Consider the following 15984-nt stretch of genomic DNA (forward strand, 5'->3'; position numbering starts at 1 on the left):
CCGGCTCTGCTCAGTAATATACTTGATCTCTCATTTGCCCCAACATGTGCAAGCTGCCCGACAAAGCCGTTCATCGTGGTCCACTGAACTGATCCAAGTGGACAACCGGCGTCTCGGCGCTGGCTCGCTTCTGACTTTGATTAGCCGGTGTGGTTAGCGGGCCATTGATCAAGTGCACAATAGGTTGGCTGTTCGGGGTTTGCCTCCTAAGGGCGGTAGAGGGAACCAAGCGAACCGTCGAGAAGGCATCGAGTCAAGAACAGACTAGAGCAGACAGAATGCAAACTCTCGGTGTCATCAACCTTTGAATGAAGCCTAGCGTATTTCCAATTCCTCCTGATTACCTGTTCGATGCGTGGTGCCGTAGGCAATTTAGGTGGGTGCTGTGTCACAAACTCTAGCCGTTGTACCCGACAGGAGATGCCACTATTCAGATTTTACATGCTGGATCGGGTGGCGGGAAGTGGTTTGCCACTAAAATGCTTCAGGTCGAAACACGAAAGAAAGGGGTGATTAAACATAAAGGCCTCAGGTAAAAATCTATGTATTCGTGACCTCTTTGCCCTGAACATTTTTACTCTTGCATTGTACATGAAATTTGTACATGTTTCATTTAATGAGCACCACAACCAAACAGGATGTGACCCGTCTTCCTCATACACTTTGACTGCTCTTTCTGGGCCAATGTGGTGGCTTTGGTCTTTTGTACGAGTTACCTACTCCGTATCTAGACCCGCCTGCTTGACTAGTCCGTAGAACGCACCCTTCTTCTTGATAAGGTTCTCGGGGGTGTCGAATTCTATGACCTCGCCCTTCTCAAGCACCACCACCCTATCGCTGTCGAGAATAGTGTTGATGCGGTGGGCGACTGTGATGATGGTGCGATTGGAAAATAGCGGTGACCTCAGCGTGGTCTGTAGCATGGCGTCGGTCTCTACGTCGACCGCGGCCGTAGCTTCGTCCAGAACTAGGATGTTGGAGGGCGTAAGCATAGCACGAGCCAGCGATACCAGCTGTCGCTGGCCCTGCGACAGGTTTGAGCCTGTGATGAGTAATGTTCAGCATGCATCATTGACAAGTCATTGGGTTCACCATCAAGGATACGAGTGGGGGTAAACAGGAGCTTTTCTCGCCTCGCTGCATCGTGAAATTGCATGCAAAGGCGATCATGCAGGGACTCGTCGGTGATGTTGATGAATCTACGACATGCCAGAATCGGAGCCGCCTGCAGGCAAGCACCCACGAGCAGGTATGCAGATTGCCGGGGATACGATGACGATGGTGATATGATGGACAGCCGATGAAAAGCGGCGCCTGTAAAATTCGTAGACTCACCTCCTTCGTTTATTTTAGCCCCGAGCCCTCCGTCCATGCTTGCCACATGTTCCTTTAATCGTGCGTGGTCTGTGTGCATCATTAGCCGTGGAACTTAATACAATGGAACCATATGAATGGTTTAATGGGAGAAGCAGGCGAGAGAGAGCATGTGCTCTATCCGACCTGCGGTGTAAATTGGTGTGGGTAAGCATTGTGTAACAAGATACTTACCGAGTACACTCCAAAGCTCCGTATCATCGTAGGCGTGGCCCGGGTCTAGATTGTCCCGAACTGTTCCTTCAAAAAGAGCCGCGTCTTGTGGGATGATGGCCAGCCGTCGGCGGAGGTCCAGCAGTCCAATTGTCGATGTGTTGAGGTTGTCTATGCTGATATTGCCCGAGTCGGGCTCGATAAGACGGAACAGCGCCAGTGTCAATGATGACTTGCCCGCCCCAGTCCGTCCTACCACACCGATCTTCTCATGCGACTTGATGTCAAGCTGGATGTTCTTTAGCACCAAGTCAAGGCCGGGTCTGTAGCGGGTACTGTAGTTGTGAAACTGTACTGCCCCGTCGACTGGCCAAGAGACCGGCGGACGGTGTCGCTGGATGATCTCGGGAGCCTCACTTGGGAGGCGGGCATATTCGAGGATACGTTCTACAGATACTATGTTGGTCTCCACTTCCACAGTCTGGCGCACAATCCAGTTGAGCGACGTTGTGATCTGGAGCGCATAAGACATGGCCAAGCCGACCATGCCGGCACTCAATCCACTGTGGTTGGTGACGGAGATGATGGCAAATCCTGCAGCGGCAAGAATAATGACAGCGCCAATGAACTCCAGTCGGACCGCCAACCACCGGTTAGCGCTGATAGATGGGTAATAAGCTCGCAGGTTCGAGTCGACACGCCACTCGTTCTCGAGCTCAAACCTGTCACACTGTCGGTATGCCCGAATCGTGCTGATGCCTCCAAGCGACTCCTGGAAATGGGCGTAGATGGGACTACGGCTGACACTGTCCAGTCGTTTGAGTTCTCGTGATGATCTCAAGTAGTATCGCTGAATCCAGTAGTACATGGCACTCAAAGGAATGATCAAGGCGACGAAAGCCGGGGTGCCGACCGAAATGACCACCAGTGTAAAGCCCGAACGAGCCAGGTTAACAAACAACATGTTGAAGGTGCGAGCAAGAACCTCGTCTAGCCGGTAGACGTCGCTCGAGAAACGGTTCAGTATTCTGCCAGCCGGGGTCGTGTCAAAGAACGACATGGGAGATCTGAAAATGGCCTTGGCCATCCTCTCATGTAGTTTCCGCGAGGCTTCGATGGAGCAGAATATCCACAGAATCAGGGTTTGAACCACTGTCAAGGCAGAGGACCCGACACCGAAGGCAAAGTATATACCCAGGTATTTGCCTACCGCGGGGTTGCCCCCAGCTGCGTTGTTTATCTCCGCCCAGTTTTTGAGCCATACACTCCCACCTAAAATTTAAGTCAGCCATTGTTGGGCTTGGCGTATGAGCAAAAACCCTTAGGAAAGCAGCTCACCAATTTGGGCAACCTGTGCCGCGACCAGCATGAATAAGTATATGGAGACAGCGATCAGATTGCTGTTCTTGGCGTATTCGAGGTAAACTGCAAGAATGTGTCAGTCGTGGCATTAGACAAGTTCCAAGGCATCTCATACCATTCCATTTGACCTTTCCTTGCTCTGAGTGCTCCTTGCCTTGTCTGGTCTTGCTGCTTGGATCCTCTTCGTCGGAAAGCTTGCCTCGAGGGCCTTTGAAGCTTGCTGCGCTGGCTGGACGCAATGTAGACGTACTGCCCGTTCGTCGCTGTATGGTGGAGGATGGCCCAGTCCTGATTGGGGCAAGTTCCGGAACATTCTCCTGGGCCTCTTCGATTTCTTCCTTGTCTCCGGAATTTTCGGGCTCGATGTAAGTGGAGGTTTCGCTTCTTGAGCTTTCCGAGCTTTGATCTTCAGACGAGCTCCCAGAATCCTGGCCCGTGGACTTGATGAGATCCGATATGCCCCCTTTCATTGCCATGAGTTGGCGGAAGGTTCCCTTTTCGACGATCTCTCCGTTCTTGAGTTGGTAGATGTAGTCTGCGTCGCTGAGAACCGCTATTGAGTTGGTCGCAAGAATTCGGCACTTGGAGCTCAGGAGACCTTGGGGACCCAGGACATTCTCAATGATATGTCGACCAACATGCGAGTCGACGGCAGACAGGCAGTCGTCAATCAGGTAAATATCAGCACGTGCGTAGACCGACCGAGCAAGCGCAACTCGTGCCTTCTGACCACCACTCAGGGAAATGCCTCTTTCTCCGACGACCGTCTCATCGCCATCTGGGAGTTGGTTGAAATCGTCAAGCAGCGCACATGCCTTGACGATTTTCTCGTAGAAGTTGGAATCGTAGCGGTACCCGAAAATGATATTCTCCTTGACGGTGGCGTTCATGATCCACGGCTGCTGAGCGACGTATGCTATACTGCCGTTTACCTGCACAGTTCCCTTCTCCTTCCATAGATCACCGAGAATGCTCTGCAAGAGAGACGACTTGCCTGTACCGACTCTACCAACAATGCACGTCAGCTCGCCCTTGTGAGCGGTGAAATGAATGTCCTTCAACACGCTCTTGGACTCATGACGATTCCATGAAAAAGTACCGTCTTGCATAATGACAGTTTCGTCTCCTCGCTCTTCCGCAGCAGGACCCAGGATGATGGCATCTGGCTGAACTTCTTCGGCAGCCAGGTACTCGGTCAACCGCCCCACCGCCACCGTTGCTTCAATGATGGACGTTATGACCATGGGCAATACAGCCAAAGGGAAGGTAAGCAGATTGAACAGAGCAAGAGCTGGGAAGACGATCTCAGTTGACAGCGGTATGTCGCAGGTCCAAACGAAGACGGCGAAGGTCGAGCAAGACACGAAGAATGGCGTGGTAGACCACGTGAAGTTGGCAATGGCTTGACTAGCACCAATCTTGCGGAGATTCTTAAGCTCGAGGTCGTTTCGGACGTAATTGAGCTTGTTCATGAAGGCGGTGCTCCAGGCATAGAGCTTGATACTCTTCATGTTGTTGATGATCTCGGCGATCAAGCGGCTTCGTGCGTCCTTGTTCTTCATCTGCTGCTTCTGTAACTGTTTCATGAACCTAGCGATGAAGCCATTGATTGGGATCATGATGAGCATGACCGCGATGCCCGAAAGCATAGACCATCCGACAAGCTGGTATAGAGATACCATGCAGATGATGATCTGGAAGGGCGCAGACCACACTTGTTGCGCAAACTGCGTCAAGTCTTGGAGGCGCTGAGCGTCCACAGCCATATAGTTGACAATGTCACCGGTGGTCTTGGAGGCACGACCCTCATTTGACAACCGCAACGACTTTTTGTAGATAGCGGATGCCAGACCTGACTTGATGCGCATACCCGTTACGAATGCGAGTTGGAAGTATTGGTGCTAAAGCCACAATCAGTATACCATACACGCCGCTCCTCAAGTGGAATACTCTTACAATCATACTCGTCTGCAAGATGGCAACGAAGAACATAGCAATGGCGATAGCAGCACCCTTTACAACGGGCTGCGGCTCTTTCCCTTCGCTGTAGGAATCCACGAATGATATCAATAGTCGCAACAGCTGAGGTTGACTGAATGCCGCGAGATCATTCACGACCTTGAAGACAGTGGCAAGCATGTAAGGGCCACCATAGGCTTTAAAAATAGCTAGCCACAGAGAAGGATTCGTTCTGTGCTTCAATTCATATTGCCAGGCGGTTTCGAACATGGCTCCTGTTGTTGAAGTCTTGTCACTGGGCGACAAGCCCCATAGGTCTTCTTCGGTCAAGTACTCTTTGTAGCCAAACTTCATCAAAGGAGTCATCCATGAGAATGTGAGACGCGAAAAGATGGTTGCATGCTCAGCAGGACACTCCTCGCCTTCATCGTCCACCAATGCCTGGTATGCGCTCGCATGCTTTGGCCATAACCACTCAAACAAGAACTCAACACCCGAAAGTCCAAACCCAACCGTGTACGTCACAAAGTAGGCCAAGTTCGTGTCGTATACCTGCTGCGAAACCAGGGACCGGAGTTTGACCGCGTAGGCGATGAGGAGGAACAGCCAGTAGAACAAAACCACGCCATTGGCATTCCGCATACGCGAATGCTCGAGCCATTGAATCGAAAAGATCACGCCGAGTGACAGGATCGTCAGGAAGGTTGTCAAGACTCGAAAGTCTCCGTACCATATGCCCGGAAAGTTGATTATCTGGATGACGAGCTGGGCGATGATGTCGGCGATGACAAGGAGCAGGAGTGACTGTCGAGGCGAGCAATGTCAGTGATTACTTCCGCAAACTAAGCAAAGAATCTCGCTAGCTGACCTGTTTCGTCCAAAAGTGCCAGTCCTTGGATATCATGGCAGAGCTGGTCTTTCTGAGGACATACCAGAGCGCGAAAGCTCCGCAGATAATGCCGAAGACGGCAACGGACGAGACCCAGACATCTATGAAGCACGGCGTGAAGTCAAATCGGAAGGGGCTAAGAGGTCCCCAGCCCTCCTCGTTGCCGCATAGCGGCTGCTTGAAGTCGGTGGTTGCGCTGAGGTATCCCTGGCCAAGCTGTTGGAGCGGGCGGTATCCAGTGAACGACCCGGTCAATTGGATGACCTGCTGGGATTGGTCGCCGAATCGCATGACCGCGTTAGCTGCTCATAATAGGGATAATAAGTAACAGATGACGCGATCAGATAATTTTCTGACGGAAGAGCAGTTTGTCGAGATGGTGGGTGGTGATGTCGTTTGGGAATTTTTTGGGAAGTGGCCTGTCGTTCGGGGATTACGGAGTGCCACTCAACTTGTCAGCTCAAGCTTGCCTTGATATCTGCCTCCCTGGAACTAGCGCCAATCCAGAACAAAGAACAAAAGACCGTGCTGCGTTGTGAAAGATAAGTCCAGCGTATTCAAGGATCCATGAATTTGGTCACCGTCTTCTACAAAGGACTTCGTAGTAGCCGCAGATATCTCGAGCATTGACGAGCTAGTATTTAAAGCTCCCCACTTTCTGTAGCCACCGTCTCCAAGATGCACGCTGTCATTATGGAGCCTGGGCCCAGAAGCTTCGCTAAAGACCCCATGATAACTCATATTTTGGGCTACAAAAGAAGACTTGCTAATCGCAGCACTTTCTTTCACCAATCTGCTGCTGACACAATCAAAACACGGAAAACACGGAAACAACGGCGAAAGGAACATAACCCCACCTATAGTGCATCATCAACATGTGTACTATGTACCATCTGACTCGGAGCCCCAAGTTTCGGCATACAATTATGACCTTAGGTTTATTAGTGGGGTTCGGCTTTCGTGTAAATAATGCCGGCAGCAGCCGTAATTGCGAAATGTGGTCCCCAGGTGGTGGAAGTATTCTGAGGTTTAGGTATTAACGTACAACCCCACCTTTCTGGCCACCCATCTTCCTGGCGACCTATTCTGCCAACTACAACAACCTTCGGTACAACAGATTATCGTCGGTATTGGCTATTATTATACAATGCCTCGATATTCAGAAAATTCGATCCAAGGCGCACTCAACGATATCAATCAAGGGATATCCCAGCGCTAGGCTTCCCTCCGATAGGGCGTTCCGCGCTCTACCCTCCAATTACGACTCGGCGATGGCCTGGGCCATTCTGACGCGTTAATCGCGTCGACGAAGCTATCTAGAGATCAGGGAGACGCGCTGATTAGATGAATCCTCGAGATGGATCGCGAGGGTTGTAGCCCGTCGGTGCTATTCATCGCTAAGATAGCGTTGATTCTAATACCTCAGGATCGTCGATCAGAGGGCCTCGGTCGCTATTAGGTTTATCGCTTTATTCAACGCCATCCAGAGGTCGGAAGCATCTAATCTCGACGCAGGATATCGACGATTTCTTCGAGACGTACGAAGCCTTGATAGTAGCTCACGACTACTTTCTATATAACGTCTGGAACATAGACGAAACAGGCATCGCGATTAGCGAAAGGATCGAGGGTACAGTGTACGAATCGTCAGAGAAACGTACAATTGTCACAAGGGAGGACCAAGCCCCTAGGCTAATAGACCAAAAGATCTAGAATGCTAGTAGATCACTAATACTTGGTCCCATTAATTGCTATATACAGTACTATGTGACTCTGTAATCACCAGCGTTATAACAATTATCCCCCCGTCTATAAGGCTCGACCCCGAGACTTCAATAGACGGTGTTAGTACTACTTAAACTCCAAGCCTCATGGATCCCCTCCGGACTATCCGGGCTTGCGGGAATATCCCTCTATAGGAATCTCCCTTTACTAGTATAGGGATATAGTATTAGTTATTAAGACCCCTAAGTATAAGATATATATAGTAGACTACTAGTAACGTACCCCACGGTCCAATTGAACACTTCTTAAGACCTCGTACAATAAGATATAAGTTAATTCAACTATAACGTAAAAAAACAATTAAAACTACTCGGAACTATCTTCTTCAGATATCTCTTTACTATTCTGACAAGTACGCATATTATGACCGGGCTCTCCGCACGTCCTACAGCGTTGCTGAAGTATCTCTGGCCTCCTCGTACGACTACGACTCCAGCGCGATTTATTATCTAACTCTCCGTTAACTAGCTTCTGAGACTGTAAATCTTCTCCAGCTTGTATACGAAGTGATCCTCCATACTGTAAACGTTTTTTCTCGTATAACGCCGCCGGCTAAGTGTCTCATTTGCCTTTCGAAGCGCGGCGTTCTCACCCTCTAAAAGAGCAAGCCGGTGCATAACCTGCGTCGTACCCTTCGCAAACTGGTCAAGTGCAGTAAGTGTAGCTGTCGGAGAGCTATATTGATGCCGTATAACTCGGTTTTTCACGTATTCGGTCTGGGATTGTGCCTCAATTGGGTTATTTGGGGTCTTCGACTCCCAGATAATAGGAAGGCCAGACGAGGTACCCGGAGGTGTTGGAGTATGTAACTTCACATCTAACTGTGAAATCACATATTCCGGATCGTACGGTACGAGTCCTGCCCCTCGGAAACCTCCTTGGATATTTGATATCGTAAAAGTTGCCTGGAACGCTTTTAAGAACGCGGAGAGGAAGTCCTCCTTCGAGATATGGGTAATATGTGCCCGCATAAGATCCTCAATTTCTTTACCGTACGCTCTTTTCAGTGCACGAAAACAGCCAATATCGAGAGGTTGGAGCTTATGCGACGAATGAGCAGGCATACAGAGTGTGATAATAGAGTTCTCTTTACAGTAGAGCTCGAAAGCGGTCGAGTGGTGGCTCTCGTGGCCGTCGAGAATTAAGAGGCGATAAACACCTTTCGTACGAAGCTTTGTATGTTGATCGAAATGTCGAATCCAGTCCTCGCCTCTTTCATTTGTAGTCCAGCCATTTTTCGTAACCGCGATAACCCAATCCTTTGGTAGTAGGCTATTTTCGTACCACGAAGATAGGTGAGTTTTACCAGCAAAGATGATGTAACGAGGATACTACACGTCTCACAATATAATAGTCAGGTAGTGCAAAGGGTAGCTAGAAGTAGGCCAGTGTATGGGTGCGTATATTGCGAGACTGATTCTTGAAGAATCTAAACTAGGTGCGAGCGTCTCGAGTTCTCCTCTTAAGCTGGGCGGTTCCGGGGTTTTACCGGACCGGGGCGAATCCCTCCCGACTCAGCTTGTCAGCTGAGACCGGCCCGCCACAACGGCTCTTTTCCTTACAGATTGTCACGACCTGGGTTGCATCGCATTGGTATAGACCTCGATTAGGTGCTATCGACGAAGATTCTACTCTAAGGAGCGAAGGAAAGAAGATGACAACTTAGGTTTGAGGGAGCGCGACTAAGTCATCCACGCTTGGCGGGGCTCCTACAAGGGTTATGATTGGCTTCCCATCTGACACTGCCACGGCAGGTGTTCCAGCTGTAAGTCACCTGGTTGTAGTGAGTCTGCGAGGGTTGACCGTCACACAGATGATATACGGAGGGATAGTATAGCCGTCCGATCCGACGCCCTGGATAACTGTAACCCATTCCCTATTCCCTTGCTGTACTGCTCTAGGTCTTCCACGTCGATCAGAGGTCGTTACAACTATCTCGGATGAGATTTGACCCATAAGAAACCCAGTCTCGTCAAAATTATAGATATCCTCCTCTTGAATTCCATACTTATTAATTGTATTCCATACGAGATAAAACCACGCGCGGTACGCGTCGGGATCTTCGCAGAGGACTCTCTGGTAGTCGATTCTTCGATTAAAACGCGTCCGGAGGTCTGGTTGTCGTCGTACGAAGCTCGAAGCCCAGTTAATACCGATGCGTCCTGCGTCGCGTTGGTGGAGTAGTCGATTCGCCATATCTTCAACACCACTTATTCGAGGAGGAAATGATGGTGAATCTAGGTCGACTATGTAGCGTACGATCGCGTCTTCTTCGGAATAGGTAAGCTTTTGCGTTGGTGATCGTATATCCTGTCGTGAAGTACCGCCGCGATATCTGTTAGGCAACCTTGGTGGGCTTTGCCAAGACCACCAAGGTTACCACGTGACTTAGCCCTTCGGGACTAAGTCCAACCTTCGTGCTCCATAGGACTAGATAGAATGTCATGCTTTTACAACCTCACAAATCTTTGACCACCTTTGCGTGTAACAATATCGGTGACGTAAGGTTGTATGAGGGATATTATAGATCCGTGCTACGGATCGTACGCTTAGTTTGGGGTTATTTTGAAGCGCTTGAAGCGCTAATTGAATATCGATTTCTTCCCAATTACGTGCCATTGTAGAAGGTGGAAAATAAGGGATAAAACGTAGGTTGTACGGAAATGCGCGAAAGTGTTCAATTGGACCGTGGGGTACGTTAATATATATATACCTTAACGTGATCCACAAGTCATTTTCGCACACAAGTCACTTTCGCACTTTTTCAAATATTTCAACCTTTTAACTTAGCTTGTACTTTTCTTCCCTCCCACAACATGCCTCGTAAATCTAAAGAAGCCGATCTTGAGCTAGCTATCCAAGCTAAAAAGCGCAACCCTGAAATTTCATGGCGTAAGCTTGGCCGTATCTACAACGTTTGCGACCGTACACTAAAGAATCGATTCGACGGCGACCAAACGCGACACGAAGCTAATATGTTAAAACGAAATCTAACTCAAACCGAAGAGGATACGATCGCCCGACGTATAATTGAGCTAGATGCGCGAGCATTTCCTCCTCGGCTTCGATACGTTGAAGAAATGGCGAATATCCTACGACGCGTACGCGACGCGCTCCCCGTCGGCAAGAACTGGACCACGAACTTCGTTAACCGCCGACAAGACCTCCGAACGCGTTTAAACCGTCGAATTGATTACCAGAGGGTATTTAGCGAAGATCCTATCGCGTATTACGCGTGGTTTGAGCTTGTTAGGGACACAATCGCTAAATACGGTATCCTACCGGAGGATATCTACAACTTTGACGAGACGGGCTTCCTAATGGGCATAATCACAACCGGTATGGTTGTAACGAGTGCAGAGAGACACGGACGGCCTAGACAGGCTACACAAGGAGGTCAGGAATGGGTTACGGTGATCCAGGCTATTAATTCGCAAGGTTGGGCGGTACCGCCGTACATCATCTTCGCGGGCAAGGTTCATCTTGCTTCGTGGTATCGCGGTAACGACCTACCGGCCAACTGGAAGGTCGACCTTTCCCATGACGGTTGGACTACTAATAATATTGGTGTGGAATGGGCAAAACACTTTGTTCAACATATTATTAGCCGTCGGAAGGGTGCGAAAAGTCTCTTAATATTGGATGGTCACGAGAGCCACCACTCGATGGATTTTGAGACTTACCTCGCGGCGCACGGCGTAATTACATTGTGTATGCCTTCCCATTCATCCCACAAGCTCCAGCCTTTGTATTTGGTACCTTTTAGTGTGTTGAAACGGCTGTATGGTGCGTTCGTGGAGGGTTTAATGCGAAGGCATCAAACCCATATTGAGAAGCAGGATTTCTTAGCTGGGTTTTTAGAAGCTTTCATTGGTGCTTTTCACGAAAAAAACATCAGATCAGGATTCGAAGCAGCTGGACTTGTTCCTTTTAACCCGGATAGGGTCATATCTACGTTGGATATCGCAAAAGTAGTACGAACACCGACACCCGACCCCCAATTGCCTCCCTCCGTCTGGGTTTCTGTGAAGGTCAACCCTCGCAGACTCACTACAACCAGGTGACTTACAGCTGGAACACCTGCCGTGGCAGTGTCAGATGGGAAGCCAATCATAACCCTTGTAGGAGCCCCGCCAAGCGTGGATGACTTAGTCGCGCTCCCTCAAACCTAAGTTGTCATCTTCTTTCCTTCGCTCCTTAGAGTAGAATCTTCGTCGATAGCACCTAATCGAGGTCTCTACCAATGCGATGCAACCGAGGTCGTGACAGTTTCTAAGACGCCTACCAACACCCTCGAAGCCGAATCGCAGTCAACTTTGATTAAAAGTAGCGTCCAGAGGCATCAAGACAGCTCGCCGACGCATATTTTGAACTCAATTAACTCGACTACGAAGGCTACGCATGCAATGATGCATGAGAATGCATTATTACGTCGGGAGAACGAAGAGCTTCGTGAGACGAACCATATACTAAGTAAGCGTCGTAGGACGAAAATAAGCAAATCCAATATGGAGGAGCACTTAGTATAGGTGATGCACAAGTTTTACGGGCCTTGAGGGTTGATATCAAGGTTATGGAGGAGGAAGAAGGCGGAAGCAGTCGTCCTGTAAAGCGCCGGCAGACCGGTATAAGGCGCTGTGGTATTTGCGGAGGGACTGGACATAATGCAAGGACTTGTTCAATAGAAGTAGAAACTGATAATGAAGAAGATTTTGAGTAATTTAAAGGATAAAATGCGGGTTATGCATAGGATATTACTGGATTACTTGAAGGTGCCAAGAAAAGTGCGAAAGTGACTTGTGTGCGAAAATGACTTGTGGATCACGTTATACTTATTAGTATACTTTTAGGTAGTTACTACTATCGCGTACGGCTACTAGTTACTAGGCTATACCTCGGTATACCTACGATATTAACAGTCTCGTATATAGCTATATAACTACGATTCGAACTATCTAGTCTCTAACTAGAGGGCCGATATGTAAGGAAAGAGCCGTTGTGGCGGGCCGGTCTCAGCTGACAAGCTGAGTCGGGAGGGATTCGCCCCCGATCCGGTAGAACCCCGGAACCGCCCAGCTTAAGAGGAGAACTCGAGACGCTCGCACCTAGTTTAGATTCTTCAAGAATCAGTCTTGCAATATACGCACCCATACACTGGCCTACTTCTAGCTACCCTTTGCACTACCTGACTATTATATTGTGAGACGTGTGGTATCCTCGTTACACGATACCTATTGATGCGAGTGCATATGGGCCATGGGGTCACGTATCACCTATATACCGCGATCTACTAATATTATTATTATAAGGGAGGACTAAGCCCCTAGGCTAATAGACTAAATGATCTAAAATACTAGTAGATTACTAATACTTAGTCCTACTAACTGCCATATTATCAGGGTACGGCTAGGCCGAAGGCAATAGTACGGAGTGAAGGGGAGTAATGGGCGTTCCTCCTGCGTAGCACCGGGTGGTCACGGGCGATCACGGGTAGTCTCAGGTAGGGGTGCCCACGTGTAAGGAAAGAGCCGTCATGGCGGGCCGGTCTCAGCTGACAAGCTGAGTCGGGAGGGTTTCGCCCCCGATCCGGTAGAACCCCGGAACCGCCTAGCTGCAGAGGAACTCGAGACGCTCCTACCTAACTTAGATTCCTTAAGAATCAGTCTTGTAATATACGCACCTATATACTAGCCTATCCTAGTTACTCTTTGTACTACCTGATCCACGGCCACAGTCTTGAAGATATTATGAACAAAGGCAAGATGACGTATGAAGAGCTCTTCAAGATGGAGTACTCTCAAGCCCAGAAGTTGGTCCGAGGGTGGGCGAAGGATAAGGTCAATCTGGATAACCACACTAAGCGAGCCGAGAGATATTTCTCGTCTGATCAGAGCAAGAGAGACGGCAAGAGAGGACCAGAGGAGAGCCAGCTAGATTTATTTGCTCTCACGGAGAGGCTCAGAGCCTTGGAGATACGGTTGTGCCAAGTAGGCCCGTCTGATCGGAGACACCAGATGGAAGATGTAAGGACTGCACACCGGCCACAGCAGCCATGGGGCTGCCAGCCACTCGTACACCAGGCCCAAGGAAATGCAGTCAGGACTCGTCAAGGCCAGCTATACGACCACGAGACTGGACAGTATCGTTCATATCCGAATTATCAGACGGGCCTACTTGGCATAACCGTATCTCCAAGGCTCTGAGCCTCTCCGTGAGAGCAAATAAATCTAGCTGGCTCTCCTCTGGTCCTCTCTTGCCGTCTCTCTTGCTCTGATCAGACGAGAAATATCTCTCGGCTCGCTTAGTGTGGTTATCCAGATTGACCTTATCCTTCGCCCACCCTCGGACCAACTTCTGGGCTTGAGAGTACTCCATCTTGAAGAGCTCTTCATACGTCATCTTGCCTTTGTTCATAATATCTTCAAGACTGTGGCCGTGGATCCTCTCGAACAGGCCTCGAGTGCAGTCAAGGTCGCTTGGTACTCGTGCAGTATCCTTCGTCTCTTCGGCTTGGATCTCGTGATCAAGACAGTACGTATAGATCTCCGACGGATTCGATAATAGAGGCTGGTTTTTGAGGTCTTTGAGATAATCATAAGCACTTCGAAGCTGTCTAGGATCTCCAAATGCAAAGGTACTTTTCAAAGCCTTCGTCGCGGCGTTCCAATTGTCGAGTCGATTGACGACGAACTTCACCCTTTCCTGATAGGTCTCATTCTTAGTCCAGTACGGGGCTTCAGCAATCTTCTCGATATAGCTAAGTCGAGCTCTCTCGAAAATACGAACGACCTGTTCAATCCAGCTGGATACGCTATCGCCATCGAAGCGGAGGTCTGGATATTGTGCCACATCGGGGAAGATATACGGCATCGCGAAAAATTGAGCCATCTCGATCGGCTTCTCGGCTTCTCGGCTGGATTGCCCTGATCAAGCCTAGATAATTGTCGAATTTCGTGGTCAAGGACGTCGTCGCTTAATGTGATCGTACGGAAGGTTGGTCGTATCTCTGTGTCTTATCCACTCTTCGCTGTACGATCCCTCTCCTCTTCTTCTTCTTAAGAGCTATTCTTCTATAGGCCCTGCTCCACTGGTCGTATCGCTGTGTCCGAATCTCTCTGCGTTCTTCTTCTTCTTCAGAAGAGGAGTGTTGAAGCCGTGGTGTTCGGGTCCAATCCCGTACTACTCTTGCTTCCTTTTTCTCCTTCTGTCGCTCCGATCGCTGATAATTCGTCTCTTTTCTCTCTTGCTGATATTCTCGGTCCGATGCCGTTGTTCCTCTCGTCGATACTCTTGATCGTCTTGATGCTCTTGATGCTCTTGTTCTTTTTGTCGATGCCGATTGTCGTATCTCTGTCTCTTTTTGATACTCGTCTCTTTTGATACTCGTCTCTTTTCTCTGCTCTTTCCTCTGCTCTGTCCTCTGTGCTGATGCTCTGTGCTGATGCTCCTTAGCTAGAAGCCTCGTGGCGCCACCCTAAGTTTGCTAGTCCTGGCTTCATTTCCGAGACGTCCGTGTCCTTGCTGCGAGAAGAATTTGGGGGTCTCCGTCATGCCCTCCTCGTAATTGACTGCTCTGGTCGGTCCTATTGTCCTCCATCATCTATCGCGCGAGAGATTCAGTGCTGTGAAGCATCTGTGTGGCCTCCCTCTGATCACCATTGAAACGGGGTCAGGCGGTCGATAGGATGTACCTATTACCTACCACACTGAACAGACGGCTCCAGTACCAATAGATCACATATGTTGGTCTGATTAGACGAAGATCATGGTGCTGGCCGTAAGAGCAAAGCTCTTATAAGTCTTGTGCGCAAGTTGGTCGGATATGGTTCTAATATTCGTATCGGGATAATTCTCAGAATAAGACGTCTAGCTCCAACTAACTGAAAAACGAAGGTAAAGATAAAGAAGGGGGATAATAAAGAAGAAGAAAAAAGATAATATGAAGAAAGGGTCAGATAATAATGAAAGTGAGAGAGGAAGATTCGTATCCTGCTCTGTCTCTGTGCTTCTTAAAGAAGAGAAAATGAACTTTTTCCTAGCCCCGTAACCTATTTTCCCTGATGTCCAGCCTTACCCCGTTACACTACTAGCGTTGAATTGCTCTGATCAGAGCAAGACGCAACTCTTCGTAGTTATCAAGGCTAAAGTGGAAGAGATAGATAGATTCTTGAAAACTATGCCTAAACGTATAAGTGAACCATGAACAAAAGCTTTGAATTGCACACACTAGAAAAGAGCACGATAACTGATAACTATTGACTGTGTAGAATAGAAGAGATGAAAGAGGTGATTAAAAAGGGGGATGGTGAAAAGAAAAACTGCGGCCACAAGTCCCCTGAAGAAAGAAAAAGATCCTCCCCGCTCCGTCACCTATTTTCCCTGGCGTCCGGCCTTAACCCACTACATTACAGAGCCACATAGTGCTGTATATAGAAGTTAGTGGGACCAAGTGTTAGTGATCT

General features: G+C 49.0%; 2 protein-coding genes across 2 annotated transcripts; both read right to left on the reverse strand.

The window, feature by feature from the left end:
- Nucleotides 1-716: 716 nt before the first annotated feature.
- BCR38DRAFT_405639 (ABC metal ion transporter) lies at nucleotides 717-6028 on the reverse strand (the record flags this gene model as incomplete). Its single annotated transcript, XM_040857976.1, has 7 exons — nucleotides 717-1042; nucleotides 1093-1404; nucleotides 1549-2799; nucleotides 2866-2952; nucleotides 3005-4790; nucleotides 4846-5652; nucleotides 5717-6028. 7 exons carry the CDS (start codon nucleotides 6026-6028, stop codon nucleotides 717-719), a joined length of 4881 nt encoding a protein of 1626 aa, XP_040719938.1.
- A 7486-nt stretch (nucleotides 6029-13514) lies between these two features.
- Nucleotides 13515-14801, reverse strand: BCR38DRAFT_503003 (uncharacterized protein). Its single transcript, XM_040864869.1, has one exon. It carries the CDS (start codon nucleotides 14408-14410, stop codon nucleotides 13619-13621), a length of 792 nt encoding a protein of 263 aa, XP_040719939.1. The 5' UTR covers nucleotides 14411-14801; the 3' UTR covers nucleotides 13515-13618.
- Between the last annotated feature and the right edge of the window lie 1183 nt (nucleotides 14802-15984).

This window comes from Pseudomassariella vexata, assembly GCF_002105095.1.
Source record: "Pseudomassariella vexata strain CBS 129021 chromosome Unknown BCR38scaffold_2, whole genome shotgun sequence".
Taxonomy (NCBI): Eukaryota; Fungi; Ascomycota; class Sordariomycetes; order Amphisphaeriales; family Pseudomassariaceae; genus Pseudomassariella; species Pseudomassariella vexata.

Excerpts from the sequence above, each read along its gene's own strand:
- BCR38DRAFT_503003 (XM_040864869.1), bottom strand. The coding sequence starts at position 14,410 with ATGGCTCAATTTTTCGCGATGCCGTATATCTTCCCCGATGTGGCACAA.